Consider the following 17,908-nt stretch of genomic DNA (forward strand, 5'->3'; position numbering starts at 1 on the left):
GTGTGTGTGTGTGCGCGTGTGTGTGTGTGTGTGTGTGTGCGCGTGTGTGTGTGTGTGTGCGCGCGTCCGGGTGTGTGTGTTAGTACGTGTATATTGTGTGTGTGGAGTTGTGAGTCCGTGTTTTGTATGTGGGTGTGTTTGAACCTGTGTGTGTGCGTGCGTCTGTCTTCTGTGTTTTCACCCTTTTTGTTTTTACTTGTATACATTTTCATGTACAGCTGCTTTGTAACAATGAAAATTGTAACATGCGCTATATAAATAAAGTTGACTTGACTTAAGAAATAGACACAATATTGGACCACAGAAAAAAACAAGAGACCGTTTTTCTGATTTAAAAAATAATCATTTTTGTTTCATTCTGTGAACTAAAAACAATATTTCTCCCCAATGTCAAATAAAATTATTGTTTCTATTGACATTTATTTGCCGAAAATGAAAACTGGAGAAACTGGTGAAAAAAACCGAAAAGATGCTGTGTGTTTTTTCAGACCTCAAATACAAAAAGTTCATATTCACTTTTAAGCAATCCAACAGTCACATTTCTACATGTATTTAGAAAATTATTTTTATGTGATAACCTGGATTTTGATCACAGTTTACTTTTCACGTGTCTTGTCATGCTGTCATTCATTTTTGAGGTTTGATTTTGTTTAAATTCAACAGACACTGGACTGGAATGACCAAAATACATCTAGAAATGTAACTTTGGAATGGTCTCTTCATTTTTTTTAAGAGTTTAGATTGTAGGGATGCGTACCGAAACCCGGTATTAAACGGGCCCCGGGGCAAAATTATGAAAGACCGGAGCATCGATAAGCTCCGCCCTTATCGGTTCTGCTTTCGGTCCTCAGGGAAAAAAATATTACATCTTATTGCTACATTAACGTTATCTTGCACATTTTATCTCAACAATAGTTTCTAATTTTCAATAACACCAAGAATTCAGTCTTTGGCGCATGCATTATTATCGTTATTCCCAGCAGAGCGCGCGAGGCGGCACGTCACGTGTCTCTCGCGCAGTTTGTGTCTACACAGCGCGCGCACACACGAACCGCCGCACAGAAGAAAGACGCTCTTAATTCGCGACGATGGCGGAGAGAAGTAAATGTTCAAAAGTGTGGTTACACTTCACCAAAGTTGATGCTGACAGTGACAATGCTCGTTGCCACAAGTGCAACAAAACCTTTGCTTGTAAGGGTGTAAACACAAGTAATCTGTCAAAGCACCTGTCGAAAGTGCATCATGTAGTACAGACAGAGAGTTGCACTGTTTTTGACTGCTTGGCCCAATCTAGATCATCTCTTGATGACCCATCTACGCCTGCTGAATGCTGAGCCTTACTTGAACTCTGACATTCTTTATATAATATATGCTAATGCCATACACCCTATTTAAAACAACTGTAAATTCGATCTAACTGGTTTCCATAACCTTAAAACTATGCTAATTCCACATGGGTGAAAGGAAATACACATTTAATCCATTTTCTATTAACTACTTAACAAAAATCAGCCTATATGTGTAATCATTTATTATTACACTGAGAACTGAAATAATTCAGTGCAGTATACACAAAACAAACATGCACAAATACATAACTATTAAGAGTAAAATTCAATTACCCTTATAAAGATTGTGAAATGTTTTTTTTAAGCTGCAGGAAACCAACCCACTCCTTCTGATTCCGCTGGTCCATCCCCAAGAAGACATATCTTTATATCAAAAAGTACCGATAAGAATACTGTTAAAGTACCGGACCGATAAGCAGTATCGATAAGAGTAGTAATAGCGTTAAAATCTTAACGATACCCATCCCTATTAGATTGTTTAGTTGTGCTATCTTACAATCTGTAGTATAGAGTAAAGTGTCGCATGATGGGTACAATTAAAACTTGAAGTGGTGATGAGGTCTTAAAATGTATGGAAAGTGTCTTAAAAAACCTCTTAAAAATGATCAAATTTAGCACCATGATTTCCGTTTCTATGTATCTAAAATGGTTCATAATCACTTTTTGTGACATAGTAGCACTTCAAAATGACTGACAAATGTCTTCCTCTGCTCTGTGAATGTAGATGATGATCCAGATTGCAGTTTGTAAACGTAATTCAAAGAAGATTTTAATGCTGTCGTGTTTCTTTCAGATGAGAGCAGCGATTCATGTTCTGATGAAGAATCGGCCTGGACAGAAGAGGAAACTGAAGAAAAACCGTACAAGTGTCCTCGCTGTGTGAAGAGATTTTCCAAAACATCTCATGTTAAGAGTCACCTGCGTTTACACACCAACGAGAGACCGTATCTGTGCAGTGAATGTGGAAAAACCTTTAGGCATTTAAGTGCTTTAAAGTCACACCAAAAAACACACACTCAAGAGAAACTCCATCGATGTTCACACTGTGATAAAAGTTTCCGCCAAAAATCATATTTGAGTATTCATGAGAGGATTCACACGGGAGAGAAACCTTACCTCTGCTCTCACTGTGGAAAGAGCTTCTCTGATCCAAATACTTTTAGAGGTCATCAGATAACTCACACCGGAGAGAAACCTTATCTCTGCAGTATCTGTGGGAAGAGTTTTTCAACTTTACGTCATTTCAAAGCTCATAGAAGAGTTCACACTGGAGAAAAGCCTCATCCCTGCGATGTTTGTGGGAAGAGTTTCAGTCGACCTGACAATTTAAGGACGCATCAGAGACTTCACACTGGAGAAAGACCTTACAAATGCCGTCAGTGTGACAAGGCGTTTACTCAAAATGTTCTCCTGAAACTCCATCAGAAAGTTCACACTGGAGAGAAATCCACCCGTCTGTCTGTAAAGAAAGATTCCTTGTCTGAGAGGTTTTCAGACTCACCAGAAGATGAAGGAACCTGAACAGACAATCTGTCAGAACAACAGGAAAACCCTTCATAAAAGATTTAGACAATCACACAATTCACATCAGTTTTGTTTTCTCATTACTGTGGTACTAACATCAGCTCTTTATATCTCTGTAGATATTTAGATTTAAAGAACCAATCAGATTTCTCTCTCAGATCAGTTGATGTGCTGTGAGGTTCTGATGGACTCCAGCAGATGTTAATACTGAACACATCATGGATTCACTTTGACTGGATCATTCATGACACTTTAATGACTCTGTTGTACATTTGGACTACATTTATGATTCTGTTCCTTTAGTCAGTGACATAAATCACAGTCTTCATTAAATTGTTTATTAACTCTGGTGAATTGTCTGCTGTCTATTGCTGAGTCTTACAGTGTTTGAGTTGTGAGGTTTCTGCTAACCAAGACTGTCATTGTCCAAGTTGACCATTAAAATCGTCACAGTCTCCATTGCACATTTGTGTCCGAGATTTCCTCACGTTAAAAAATATTTTTTTACTCATTGGGTTCCCATGTGGTGGAATGAACTACCAGCCTCCACCCAAACTGCAGCATCCTTCACAACTTTCAAAAAACACCTCAAAACATACCTGTTCCGCATTTATTTGACTAACCAATAACTCTGTCTGTCTAAAATAAAAAAAATGTTGTTGTTTATTCTCTCCTTTGCTTCCTCCAGCTTTAATCCTCTAGTAGCATGGCCTTGTAAACTAACGCTACTGTTTAGCGTGTTGACAAAATGTTTATATGCTCTTCTACTTGTAAGTCGCTTTGGATAAAAGCGTCTGCCAAATGAATAAATGTAAATACGACCTCACATTATGTCAATCACATTTACTCACTGCCTCCGATATTTTCGTCTGTCATAAAAAAATTCGGATTGGGTTTGATTTTCTGCATTTTCGCATCCGTAGCAAGCATTTTGAGAGGCGTTTTGACAATTCGGAGACACCGTACAAACGAGCGCCAAATGCGAAAAAACGCATACGAAACTATATGTGCGAAGACCTTTACTGTTTCTTCAAAGTGGTATATTCAGCCCACTGATCATTCAAGTGGTCCATGTTTTGTTAAAGTTTTAATGTATGTAAGTTATTATGTAGATGTAGTGATTGCTATTTGTTTACAGATTTGCTATAAGGCTGTTGGAACTACTTTTTAATTTTCATAAAAACCTTTTCACACCCAGATTCTCTTTTATCTGTCATAACCAGTTTCTCTGTCATGAAATGAAACAAAAAAATGATTAATAAAGGAATTTGTTTAGGTTATATAGCTTTCACAGTACAGAGTGCAGACAGAATAAAATAAATAACAAATAGTAAAACTAAGTCAAGTACATATTTCCTGTTTTTGGCCCAACAAGTGTTGTAGTGGAAGATCCAAAGTGAGCATGTTTCACCAAGAAAATGTGCAACACTATACAGTTTTTTACTGAATGAAATGTAATGTCTAATTATATAGTCAAGTTAGATATATTTTAATAGCGCTTTATTTTTATTGTATCAAAGCAGCTGTACCAAAATAACTGAAAATCAAAAGAAAAACACGTTGGCCAAACTGTAGAATTGATACTCTCCCTGATCGGTTGCATCCAGCCGCAGCCGATGTCGAACACGCCTATGACCTTAAAAAAAGTAGTTTAACTCAAACTGGAAAGCTTTTCGCAACATATCGCAAGACCCGGGGATAAGGTCTCATGATTTATGCTGCCTTCACATACCCTTAGAAATTCAATAATTCCTACTTCAACCGGGAAGTAACTTTTTTAGTATTGAATTTAGTAACATTAAAAGTATTTAGTAACATTAAAACATTACAAGAATCTGCTAACATTAAAAGAGCGCCACCGTTCCATAAATTATCTCTGGGTTGCAGTGGGAATTATCGAATTTCCAAGAGCACGTGAAGGAGCATTATATCCAGAACATAATGCATGATGGGATACACTTTGCCTTGAATACCTAAGCAGTATTCAAGATAGTGTGGTGTGTGCATAGCACATTGGCCTTTTTTAAGACATGGGACAGACTTGCGCTCTTACACCGATTGTAAAAAAATATAGTGTTATTGGAGATATTAATATTATGGATAGAAAATGTAATAATTTTCATATCAGAAAGTGTCTCACACAAAATTGTAGTTCTTGTCCAAAAGCACTTAACACAAAATATGGTCAGAGTGTAATAGTTTTTATTGCCCAATAAGGTAAAGGAAATTCATTTTAAGATATTCCATAGATATTATGCATGTAATGCTTTCATTAATAACATCTAATGTGTGTATATTGTCCATATGTGTATGATGTACATTGTCTTTTTTGTACAGTCTGTCTATTTATACTTTGCACTGTTCGTCTGCACTACATACTGTCACTTAAGTCTGTAAAGTCCTTCAGTTGTTTGTCACAGTTGTCTGTCCAACTGCACTCTACTTTGTGTGGAGTACGCACCCAAGACGCCACACGTGGTGATGTGACAATAAAAGTGAGTGGAGGTGAGATGAGATGAGTTGAGTTAATAAGTTTAATAAGGACATTTCACCATTATTTTCATTTTGTAATCTTGAATTTAAAAGGCTTACACATTTTTTATGCTGTTGTGGTTTTTCACGAGACTCTTGGAAGCAGGTTTTTATACAGATTTTTTATATTTTTCATAAGTTAATTGTAATAGATGATCCGATGATTGTTTTCTTGGACTGTAACACTGGATCTTCTTTAATTGACAAAACACTGAAATTATTGATACTTCTTGGGAAATTCCACCTGCATAAAGCCAAGATAATATCCATGAACAGCTGTCCTTCAATGATCACACTGCAAAGACAACGCGGTCACGCCGATATGCCTTATTCAACATTAGAAAGGTTAGACCCTATCTCACTGAGCATGCGGCACAACTCCTTGTCCAGGCCCTGGTAATCTCAAGGTTGGACTATTGCGATGCTCTCCTTGCTGGTCTTCCTGCAAAGGCTATCAAACCACTCCAGCTGGTTCAGAATGCAGCAGCACGCCTCGTCTTCCAACAGCCCAAAAGGGCTCATGTGACGCCCCTTTTCATCTCTCTCCACTGGCTACCGGTTGAAGCCCGTATCAGATTCAAGTCACTAATGCTTGCCTACAGGACTATCACTGGATCTGCACCGGCACACTTTCACACCCTCCTACACCCCATCAAGATCCCTGCGTTCAGCAAACCAGCGGCGTCTTGTGTTGCCTTCTCATAAGGGCAGTAAATGACTTTCCCGCTCTTTCTCCTTCACAACTCCTTCCTGGTGGAACACTCTTCCTAACTCAGTCCGGTCAACCTCATCTCTCACAACATTCAAAAAACTACTTCAAACCATCTCTAACCCTTTAACACTAACCCTCTTTCTCTCAACAGGTAGTGGTCTGGCTTTTGTTGAAACTAGTAGGGTTGCACGGTGTACCGGTGCTACGGTAGCATCGCGATGCTAAAGCTTCAAAATACCCGCGATGCCTCTTTATTTTTGAAACGGTAGTACCGTAGTTAATGTTGCATATGAGCATTAATATTTATTTGAACACTTACATCTGCCTTTTTGCGTGTTTATCTCCAAAATGAATGTGTGTTTTAATGTCTCGGACGAGTTAATGATTCAAATTGGCGATTTGAACGAGTTGTTAAATGATTCACTAACTCAGTGGAAAATTGACGCCACCTAATGGCCGTTTTAGTTCTGCATTTAAAAGTAAGCCTAATATTTCCCTTTATAAAGACTGCTGTATCAATTAAATTTGTCCAACATTTGAATTAGTTCCTACGTGAAACATTATCTAGTGTACTTTAGTATTTACTACAGTAAACTACTAAAACTCATAGACAATAGTGTTTTTGAGTCTTATCATAGTAAATATTTAAGTATACTTACAAATGACTAAATGTAAATGTATTTGCTACAATTTATCCAATTACTACAGTTAATACAACAACATATTCTAGTGCAAAGTATAATATAGTTTACTATAGTAAATGCAAAATGTTTAATCTAAATCTGTGTTTTTTGTATAGATTTGAATTATATGGCACAGCATCGTGATACTACTTGGTATCGAGATACTTCAGCTGGTATAGTATCGTAAGACATGTTTGTGGTACCGTGACAACCCTAGAAACTAGTAACTTTGTATTAGCACCTATTGTATTATTGCTCCTGTATGACATATCTCTTATTGCTCCCTGAACTCTCTGTGAGTTTATTTTTCATAGACTTAAAGCTGTTTTATGAGTCACTTGCCACAAACACTTAAAATAAAATACATATTTAGATTTTATAAATATATTTATAACTCTCGTAATAAAACATACTGGATAGATTGTGCTCATTTTTATTATCTGGAAAATGTTCTATGTATACCTATGTGTAACAATATTGTGTGATTTTTTTGTTTGTTTTTGTGTATTGATGTAGTAGGATCTGTTATGTATGTTGTTCGTATTGTGTTGTAAATTTAAAAAGACTTTTCACTCACACAGTCAAGTGGTGGGTATTTGGAGGGACGACAAACAAAACAAACTTGTAGCCAATCAGCAGTAAGGGGCGTGTCTACTAATGTTGGACTGCGCTCAGCGCACAGGACGGATATTAGCCGAGCGACGACAGAAAGAGAAGATGGAAAAGAGGAAAACGTCTGCGGAACTAAAGAAGGCTTACGATCAGGCAAGAAGTATGACCCGTGTAAATATCGGATCAGCTTTCCAGCGCTGGAGAGAACTCGGGGAGCGGGAAGGCCTGGGATCGGACGCCGAGGTTGCGTTGTTTCTTCTCGATATGTGAGTAACATTGGTTTTGCTTTGTTTCACAGAACTGAAATAATAAATGTTTTATGGTTAAAAGCTTCAGATTTCTTGGTTCATGCACGTAATCCACGTTATTGTGTTTGTGCAGTTCAGTCGTAAATCGGTAGCTATATGCTAGGCACTATTCTCATAGTGTAACGTTAGTGATTTCAACTACTTTATTACACAAACACAACGCTTGATCGCGAGTGTGTTGAGTAACTTCCTAAAATACAACTACAGAAAAGTCTTACTGAACACATTCACGTCCATGCGTAGTGTTTTGTTTGAATGCAAATGTGCAAAGTGACGTCAATACATACCCTCTCTATTCTGTGTACTACGTAGTCTGCGGAGGCCCATATCATTAATTAATAATGATATAAAATTGTTGTCTACTATATTTGCAGAAAGAGTGAGATCTTGTTTAGACACAATAATTGATGATTGCCAATCTGGTTTCATGCATGGTCGATTCATTGGTAATAATATTCGTCTTATTTTGGATCTTATTGATTATAATCGATTAATTCAGGATGATAGCTATATTTTATTGATTGATTATGACAAGGCTTTTGACTCTGTTGATCAGAATTTTTTGATAGATACTCTTAGTTTCTTTGGTTTTGGTAATAATTTTATAAGGGCAATTCGTACATTCATTGTATAGTAATTGTAATGCATCGGTTAAGTTGCCTTTTGCAACAACTCCTGGAGTTACTATTTGTAGAGGTGTAAAACAAGGGGATCCAGTAGCTCCCTTTTTATTTTGATTAGTTATGCAGGTGTTATGTCTTCACATTAAAAGCAATATGTTTCGAGGTATTCGTTTATTAGATAGAGAAATAAAGTGTTCGCAATTTGCCGATGACAGAACTATTTTTTTGAGAGATAAAACAGAAGTAAATGTGGCACTTGACTGTTTAAATGCTTTTCCCTCAGTATCAGGCCTAATTATAAATCTTAGTAAATGTGAATTGTTTCCTTTGAAAGATAAACCTAATGATGTGGAAGAACTGTGTGGTATCCCAATTAAAGAACACATTTCTTATTTAGGGGTTAAAATATGTAAAAATCAAAAGGATAGAATGGATTTAAATTATACTCCATTACTTGATAATGTACGAAAAAATGTAATGCTTGGCTAATTAGAGACCTATCTTTAGATGGTAGAATATTGTTATCAAAGGCTGAAGGTTTGTCGAGATCCTCAGCATATACAGCAATGGTTTTGGAGGCTCCCCAACCAGTTATTAAAAAAGTTAATACAGCTCTGTTTAATTTCATTTGGAAAAATGGCCCGCATTATCTAAACAGAAACGTATTGTGTAATTTGTTTAATCAGGGTGGCTTAAATGCTATTGACTTTGAAGTTTCTAACATTATTTTAAAAATTAAATGGATTCAAAATTGTATTAAATTTAATGATAAAATGTGGTACTATATCCCCAATTTCACTTTTCTCCTTAATTGTAACTTTAGCATTAATATACTTCCTGTTATCTAATTTCCATAAGCAAGCTTTATTATCTTGATTATTGGTATATAAACATCATTTCTCTCCCAATGCTTAATTTGGAACAATAAAGATATTACATATAAGAATAAAACAATTTTTATGGACTATTGGGTGAAAAATAATTTCTTGTTGGTGACACAGTTATTTCATAATAACGGTAAATTACTGTCATATGAAGAATTCTTAAATAAGTTTCAACTTCCTATATCGACTAAAGAGTATGTAGTTGTCTTTGATGCTATACCCTCTGGACTTATTCAGTTAATCCATCCTGTTGTTATTGATTTTAATATAACTCTTGGTTTTACTTCAAAACTGCATGGCGTTGGTATTACTGACAAGAAGTGTGACAACATTTTTCTGAGACGAATAAGTCGGTCACGGAGGATACCCTTGGCTAAAAGCATTTGGAGCTCAGTCTGTCATGATATTGTATGGGAGAAAGCTTTTATGATTAGGAAGTATTGTGTCACCACTAAGATACGTGAAGTTTCATTTAAAACGATTCACGGTTCTTCCATAAAATTTTCAGGAGACATTCATATAAACTTCAACATTTGCTTTTTATTGACGGTCACTGATGCATTAGTCACACAGGTGCATAAAAAACAGGAAGAAAACAAAATAAAAGAAAAAAAATGATTACAAACGAACCATCTGCACTCTGAATTCTGGGTCTCAGATGTTTCTCCAGGGATCCCTTCCCAGAACTAACCCAGCCATAGAAAATTCTACCCCTTTTAACCAAACGGACTAAACCATTTTATGATTACAGGGGGTCTCAATTCAATGAATCAAACCTCAAAGAAATATGTAATATATACAAAAATAACCCTCCACTAACATATGCAATTACATTAAACAAAGCAATAATAAAGATAAACACAAAAATGGATTTTACCAAGACATTTAAACGAACGAACCTTCCAAACCCTTAAGGTACCCAAACTACATTTCCCATAATTCCTAGCGAAAGATATAAAGATCGTGAGGAAATGCTGCGCTGTTTTAATAACAGGCCTTTATTCCATGCTGCAGTCACGGATCCAGGCGGGACCATGGGTAAGATACACAGTTATTCAAACAATTAAATGAATAAATAAATAATGTATATTAAACCCATATTTTTGTCTAGTTGTGGTTTATTCAAACACTAGCGTGCTCTCTAGTAATGAAATGTTGTCCCTCTATTTGATCTTTAATGTGCGCATAAAGACAACATGCACCTCTAACACAATATTCTGGGTAAATTGTTAACCAAACAAAAATCAATAAAATTGTATAAATTGTGAAATGTATAAACAAGCAAAAAAATCAATTAATCCCTCAAACAAACAAAATCAATTTCTCCTAAAGAAAAAACAAGGAGAAAACTTAGAACAATTGGAATAGTGTAGCCATATTTATTAAATAAGTGTGGCCTCAGCCATCACAATGACAAACCTTTAGATAAAAAATCCTTTTTGCTTAATCTATTTATTATTTTAGGCAAGTTTCATATTCACAAATGTCGATGGTCAAAAAAGACACCAAACTTTACACATTTTAAATTTGAGCTCTGTCAATATTTTGAAACATTGATGGGTGTAAGGAACACTAAAGCTAAGAGAACGGTGGACTATTGTAAAGCCTTGAATTTCAATTTTCCATAGACCTTTTATTATTATTTATTTATGTTGTATGTAAACAGGGTTGTTTGTTAGTCTGAATACCCCTTTGTATATAGTTTTCATTCTCTTTTTCTCTTTTATGCTATGTTTTTGTTGTTAATATTGTTATTTTTTGTATTTGTCTCATGTATCTGTTGTTGTTAATTAAGCATCAATAAAAAATAAAAAAAACTACGTAGTCTGCTCTTTCTATCGTGCTAATTGGGAAATATAGAACAGCACGTGCCTCCCGCATTTAGTGCCCATCAGTTGTACCCTTCAAAATCCTTCATTCCGAAGGGCCCTTTGAAGTGGCCAGTTATGAGCACTTCGGTTTGGAACGACCCTTCAATATGGCAGCCATGATTGTTTTCTCTTCAGAGGGCAATATATCCCATTTGGAACGCACCTAAAGTCTGTTTATGTAAGTCATGCCACTCGGCGGCCATGTTTGCAACGCCTCTGGGCAGTTATTTACGTCATAGCAAGTCCACAGTCCTACCTACTTGAATGGAGGAAGGCAGTTATTTTTAAATTGCTGGCAAAAATCACATTTAAACATCATATTTCCAATTAATAATTAAACATGACATGAACTGTACCATAACTTTGGTTTGCTAAGCAGCTACTACTGTGCACAGGCTGGCGAGCACCTCACGAGAGCCCCGCCAGTCTTTATTCATGATTGGCTCGTTTCACTGGAAGGCGGGACTTTCTTCGCTAGAGCGGCCATATTGAGCGTTGCATTCCTCTCCGTTCATTGTAAAGGCAGTGGTGCATCTTGTTAATATTAATATCTTTGTGTGTGCTCATTGAGTTATCTCTTTAGTGTTTTCATGAGTGTAAACAGAGTGTTGTCTTTGTGTGTTTCTGTCTTCAGAATGTTGACGACGACGTCGTCACAGGCGGATGTGATGTGCTGTAAATCAGTGGGAACTGATCTGTCCATGCTGGATATTGATGATTTCATCACAGAAATCTGTCAGCTGAAGAAAGAGGTGGCGTTACTGGAGGAAAAGCTGAGGACAAGAGGAGATGAACTCAACACTGAGGTTTGGACACATTCAACATCATTTACTGCTTTTAATGTTTGTATTTTAATACTGTTTTAAATCTCACTGTCATAGTTTATAGCTTTATCTAAATATATTTCCTCTCTGAACAGAAGTCCAGACACACGCAGGACTCGGAGCTCAGCCTCACTTTACTCTGTTATACTGACACAAACCCCACAGACGCTCAGGACACTGTGTGTGACAGTAATCACACCTTGAATCAGGATGAATCTACTGATCAAACCTCCACAGAGTCTCTGGATTCTGTCTGTAACGCTGGAGAACAGCAGATCCTGAACACCAGACCACTCAACATGTGTTCTGTCACACTGAAGAATGACGAGAACCAGATCGAGATCAAAACTGAACCCACAGCAGAAGATGATCAAACGAATGAAGATGATGATCATGAGGAAGATGAAGATGATAGCGATGATGATTTTTTTCCTTCAGGTATGTTATAATCTTTGAATGTTGTTGTTACATTTGACTGTGGTGTCATTGCTGATGTTTCAGTAGAGGATCTTTCAAAGTTAAACAGAAGAAAACATTTAACCATTAAAGGCATATAAGGCATATATCATTATGTTCAGTCAACTTTCATAAATATGTTATTGTTTTGTTCAATACAATAGAATACATGCAATTCTACACTGATCAGGGAAGAGCAGTACTAGTATCGGATCGGTATCAGCCAATACTTACAATTCAGGTATCGGATTGGTAAGGAGAAACTGGTATCGGGCCACCCCTATTATGGACCAGATTTACAAACGGTTGTATTCTTTTTTTTATTACAGTATCTTCTTTTTTTAGGTTTTGTTGATGAGTTTATTTTTATATTTATTGACAAACACTAGCCAGCAGCGCTAGCTTCCTAATTCCTGTTTACATGAACCCTCGTAATGCAAATAATGCCTTACATTTGACAATATAAAGGCCAAATAGTCAACAATGTCAAACAGGTAACGCAATAGTTTTCAGATAGAGCAGAGCAAGGTGTGATGTGTCCGATCAATATGTAACTTCATTAAAAAAGGGCATGCCCTCTGAGTTTGAATTGACCAATCGACATCGACCAATCTGAAGGTTCAGTTCCCCCGCTCAGCAGCTCATTTTTATCTTTATGACCTTCTAGCAAATTTACAAAATACCAGTCCAGATTATTATATAAAGAGTATGATGTGTTCTATGGTCATACAACATACATCAACAAGGAGGAAATCAAGAGACAAACATTTAGGTACCAAATATGCCAGGTTTGAATCACATTAAGCTGCGATTCATTCAGATGTATGAATACAAACAAATCAAACATGGAAATTGACCAGTTACAGATGATTTAAAATGGTAAGAGTGCCAACATATAACAGAGATGGTTACATATATTTACACAAAAGGACAACCATCCTCTGCTTTGTGAACGTAGAAAATAATGCAGAATTTCAATTAAAGTCCAAAGAGATTTTAATGCTGTTGTTGTGTTTCTTTCAGATGAAAGCACTGATTCGTGTTCTGAAGGAGAAATGGCCTTTACGTCAGAAGAGCATTTTGTCTCCTCTTATAATCTGAACATTAACATGAAGACACAAAGTGATGGAAACCCTTTCCACTGCAGTGAATGTGACAAGTGTTTCAGCACCAAAACGTATCTTGTTATTCATCAGAGAATTCACACGGGAGAAAAACCGTACGAGTGTCCTTACTGTGACAAGAGATTCAACCAAGAAGGTGGTGTTAAAGCACACGTGCGTGTCCACACCAATGAGAGACCGTATCAGTGCAGTGAATGTGGACAAGCCTTTACGCAGTCAGGTTCTTTACAGAGACACCAGATATCTCACTCTGAGGAGAAACTCTATCAGTGTTCACACTGTGATAAACGCTTCCATCATAAAGCCAATCTGATGCTTCACGAGAGAGTTCACACTGGAGAGAAACCTTACCTCTGCTCTCACTGTGGACAGAGCTTCCGTCAACGAAGTAATTTCAAAGATCATCTGAGAATTCACACAGGAGAGAAACCTTACGTCTGCTGTCAATGTGGAAAAAGTTTCACTCGGTCAAGTTCTTTCAAAGATCATCAGAAAGTTCACAGTGGAGAAAAGCCTTATCCCTGCAGTGTTTGTGGGAAGAGTTTCAGTCGACGTGATAATTTAAAGACGCACCAGAGACTTCACACAGGAGAAAGACCTTACAAATGTTCTCAGTGTGACATGGCGTTTACGCAGCGAGTTCTCCTGAAACTCCATCAGAAAGTTCACACCGGAGAGAAACCTGGAAAAACACGACCTGTGAAGAAGACTTGACTTTGATGGAAAAACAACATCTCCTAATAAAAGGGTTTGACAAACACAATTCACACATGTATGGGATTTTGTTTGCTAACAGCATCTGTTCATCTCTTCCTAGATTAGAGTTAAAAAACAAATCAACAGTTGATGTGGTGGTGCTCCAGAATTCCCGTTGAATCGGAATCTGATTGAACCGGAATCTGCGATTGTTTTTACTTCCCTATTTTCCGAGTGAAATGAAATTTCGAATGAGAAAAATAGTGGGGGGGGGCTTTCGTCTTTCACTGCGATTTGATTGGATATATATATAAACAGCAGTTGCATTTTGCAGCAGACTGACAGTTGAAGGGGAGGAGTTAACGGATGCTCCACCCAAGCCGTCTTAACAGATGTCATTTAGGATGGATAGTCACTACAGGACGGAAATGCATTTTCAGATTTTAACTAAAGATTATGAGGCCTAATGGTTTTAATAAAGAGAATGACACACATTGATAAACTATTTACAATAAACACTGGAATATTTCATGAAAAAATATGCACTGTCATTTTTTATTTCACTGGGACTTTAAATATGTAACCAGCTAAAGACTGTACACAGACAGAAACATTGTCAGAAATGCTGATAAAAATAAGCTATTGTTGGGTTCTGTTTTGTATAAAGATATTATTAAATTACAAGGCCTGCTTTTTTAAAAGGAAAATATATGCTTTTTATATTGGTAAATGCAGAACAAGTAGCCTATGTGCAATTTTAAAAAATCCTAATGAAAAGGGTACACCTATAGCCATCTAAATATACTTATATATATAAATATACTAAAAGGCAAATAAATAAAAGTTTGTTTTTAGTGCAAATGAACTAAGCCTGTAACGGAACACAGTCTAAATGAAATAAAAATAAGCTATACAGTATTTGCAAAACAAAAGCACTGACTGGATGGCATTTTCAGTCATATATTACTCAACTTATGCTTTATAGCAAACTGTAACCACAACAAACTTGCATTGCATAGTTATTTTTCCGAAATTTATTGAAATTATTTTGTTTGTTTAGTGAAAATATGCAGGGTATGAGTAAAGGGGTAGCCTACAGCAGTGGTAGTCAAACTTTTTCGTCGTAAGGCCCGCTTTGTGGCCCCCCAAATAAAGACTTAGAATTTTTATTAAACCAAAAACATGTTCAGTAACAATGCGAGATCATCAATTCTTTTGGTTGGTGGTCTTAAAATGCCACAAGATCTGTGGCACCCCAGGGGTGTATTCCAGAAAGCAGGTTAACTTACCGTCAGCTACACTCTGAACTCTGGGTTGATTAACCCAAACCTTGCTTACTCGGGCTATGTCGGTTCCAGAACACGTTTGAAGGGTAAGTTTAATCAACCTCCCGCAAGTTAGCCAGAGTTAACGCGCGCTCGCAGGAACGACATGAAGACATTGTCAATGGATCACAGATTTCACGAAAATACCCATGGAGACGGTAAAGTATCTTAAAGTTTTTGACTGTGAAACAACGTTATAAATCAGGGTTTGTAGCTCAAAAGACTTAAATCTGCTTCGTTGTATAAAGTGCTAAATTAAAAACAAAAATATTGTGTAATTGAATTTATACGTTTGAATTAAAACTATAAACGTTATTAAATATAAAGATAGTTTAGATTTATGTAGGCTACTAAAGTATATATGCGTTTCTTTATACTAAGATATTTAAAATATTTATTCATTAGGGCTATCTCTGTTAGATTTGTTATTAAAAGAGGTGGAAACAGCCCATCCCGAAAGGCTCATTGTAATTTGGAGAAAGACCTTTCAATACTAAACTGTAGGAGGAGGCTGAGGATCAGAAAGACATTTTTAAGGAATATGTCAGTATGAAAAACCTTAAGTTGATGTATTTTATTATGTACATACCTTGAAATTTTTCTCCGTTTTTATAACCGACAGTTGGGATTATCCGCTAACTAACATTCCAATTAAGATTGTACAGTGCCATCCATTTAAAAGACGACGCTGGAATAAACTTGACAACGAGCAACTTTTTGACCTTAAAATAATGTCTCTAAAATTATTTAAGTGGTAGGTCAACTTTTAACTGGACGAATTTTACTGCCGTTACTACCTGAGCAGCCTCCTATCGGCTGAAATTGCACTTGTAACTTTGGTGTTCGGGGCCGGTACAAGCCCCGCCTATCCCCTGCTTTACGGCATACGTCACGTTTTACTCGTAGCCTGGGAGAAGTTAGCCAACAGCAGAGCTAACAGCAAGACGAAACGAACCAAAACATCACCATGGCAGAGCCAGACAAAAAACCAAAGAGGGTTTTGTCGGAGGAAGCAAAGAAAAGAAAGCGAGAGAGTGATCGGACACGAGGCCGGTCACGAATCAATATCGGACAGGTTTACACTCGGTGGCGCGAGCAACTAGAGGCAACGGGTTGCAAAACGGATGGAGACCTAGCGGTCCGGCTCCTGGATTTGTAAGTGTTATTTGTACATTTTTTGTTACTGTCCTGTACTTTTGAACGTATTTGTTATTAAGTCTGTGTCATTGGCGCAACACCGGTTCGCACTTTATAAGCGTAAAGTAGCTGAGAGATAATATATATGGCCGGTGTCGATAGCTAGCATGTTGTCGTGTCACGTCATGAATGTGTGTATAGTGCTTGTAAATAAAGACTAAACAAACACACTTAACGTGTTGTGGTAAAAAGTAGCAGATTCTTTAGTTCAGACCAGTAAACCACGTGCATGTTGAACAGTTCAGTCGTTGAGTAGGCTAATGTTGTCATTATATATATGTACATGCTATGCGCTGTTTTCATAGCGTATCTGGGTCCGTCGTCTTTGTAAACAAACTCACGTGTATTGAGCTGCCAGCGGGAAATCTTTGCGACCGTTTTTACGACACGGCATACAGACAATTCCGCTTATCAACCACGTGGGGCAACAGTCGAACAAAAGAGTTATTGAATTTGTCCTTAACCATCAAAATCCCTTCTACTGAAATAGAGTTTATACAAAAACACAGAATTAAGGTTTGCTCGACTTTCAGAAGAATTCTTATACCACTAGGAATGGCATTAAAGAACCTCCTGCTATCCTCAATCACCGCGTGAAAATCCAGCCTACTTGCGGCCTAAGCTCCTCCCACTTACAGTTTGGCGTTAACTCCTTCCACCTGCTGTTCTCGGGGCTGCAGCGATCACTTTGGAAGATTTCGACATGCTTTACGGCATACGTCACATGTTTTACTCTTAAAGTTAAACTGGGTGTAGTTAGCAAACAGCCAACTATAAGACGAAACGAGCAAGTCTCAAATCCAACGCCATGGCAGAGCCAGCAAAGATAGCAAAGAGGGTTTTGTCGGAGGAAGCAAAGCGAAGAAAACGAGACAGTGACCGGGCACTAGGCCGAACACGAGTTAATATCGGACGGGCTTACACTCGGTGGCATGAGCTGAAAGATGCAACGGGCTGCAAAACGGATGGAGACCTAGCCTTTCTGCTACTGGATTTGTAAGTCTTATATGTATTTTTTCTTACTGTCCTGTACTTTTGAGCTTATTTGTATGCTTGTAAACGATGACTACCAAACCACAATAAATGTTTTATGGTGAAAAGTTTTCGATTTCTTAGTCCATGCACGTACCCTACATAATTTTGTTGTGCGTTTAAGTCGCGAGTTGAGTGTATGATTGCACCTAACGT

General features: G+C 37.2%; 2 protein-coding genes across 3 annotated transcripts in view; both read left to right on the forward strand.

Annotated features, from left to right (window-relative positions):
• LOC130553497 (zinc finger protein 665-like) overlaps positions 1 to 4,082 on the forward strand; it is a 16,666-nt gene extending 12,584 nt beyond the window's left edge. The window contains exon 4 of the mRNA XM_057332485.1: positions 2,113 to 4,082. Within this exon, the coding sequence (XP_057188468.1) occupies positions 2,113 to 2,870 (758 nt within the window). The 3' untranslated portion in view covers positions 2,871 to 4,082. The remainder of the gene's footprint in view (positions 1 to 2,112) is intronic.
• The window catches only part of LOC130552901 (zinc finger protein OZF-like), a 38,208-nt gene extending 23,369 nt beyond the window's left edge, over positions 1 to 14,839 (forward strand). Inside the window, exons 2-4 of one of the 2 annotated variants that reach the window (XM_057331580.1) lie at positions 11,758 to 11,904; positions 12,018 to 12,360; positions 13,402 to 14,836. In XM_057331580.1, the coding sequence (XP_057187563.1) occupies positions 11,758 to 11,904; positions 12,018 to 12,360; positions 13,402 to 14,216 (1,305 nt within the window). In that variant the 3' untranslated portion in view covers positions 14,217 to 14,836. Of the gene's footprint in view, positions 1 to 11,757; positions 11,905 to 12,017; positions 12,361 to 13,401 lie in introns of both variants that reach the window. The other variant, XM_057331581.1, reaches the window with a different exon arrangement.
• Positions 14,840 to 17,908: the final 3,069 nt, after the last annotated feature.

This window comes from Triplophysa rosa, linkage group LG4, assembly GCF_024868665.1.
Source record: "Triplophysa rosa linkage group LG4, Trosa_1v2, whole genome shotgun sequence".
Lineage (NCBI taxonomy): Eukaryota > Metazoa > Chordata > Actinopteri > Cypriniformes > Nemacheilidae > Triplophysa > Triplophysa rosa.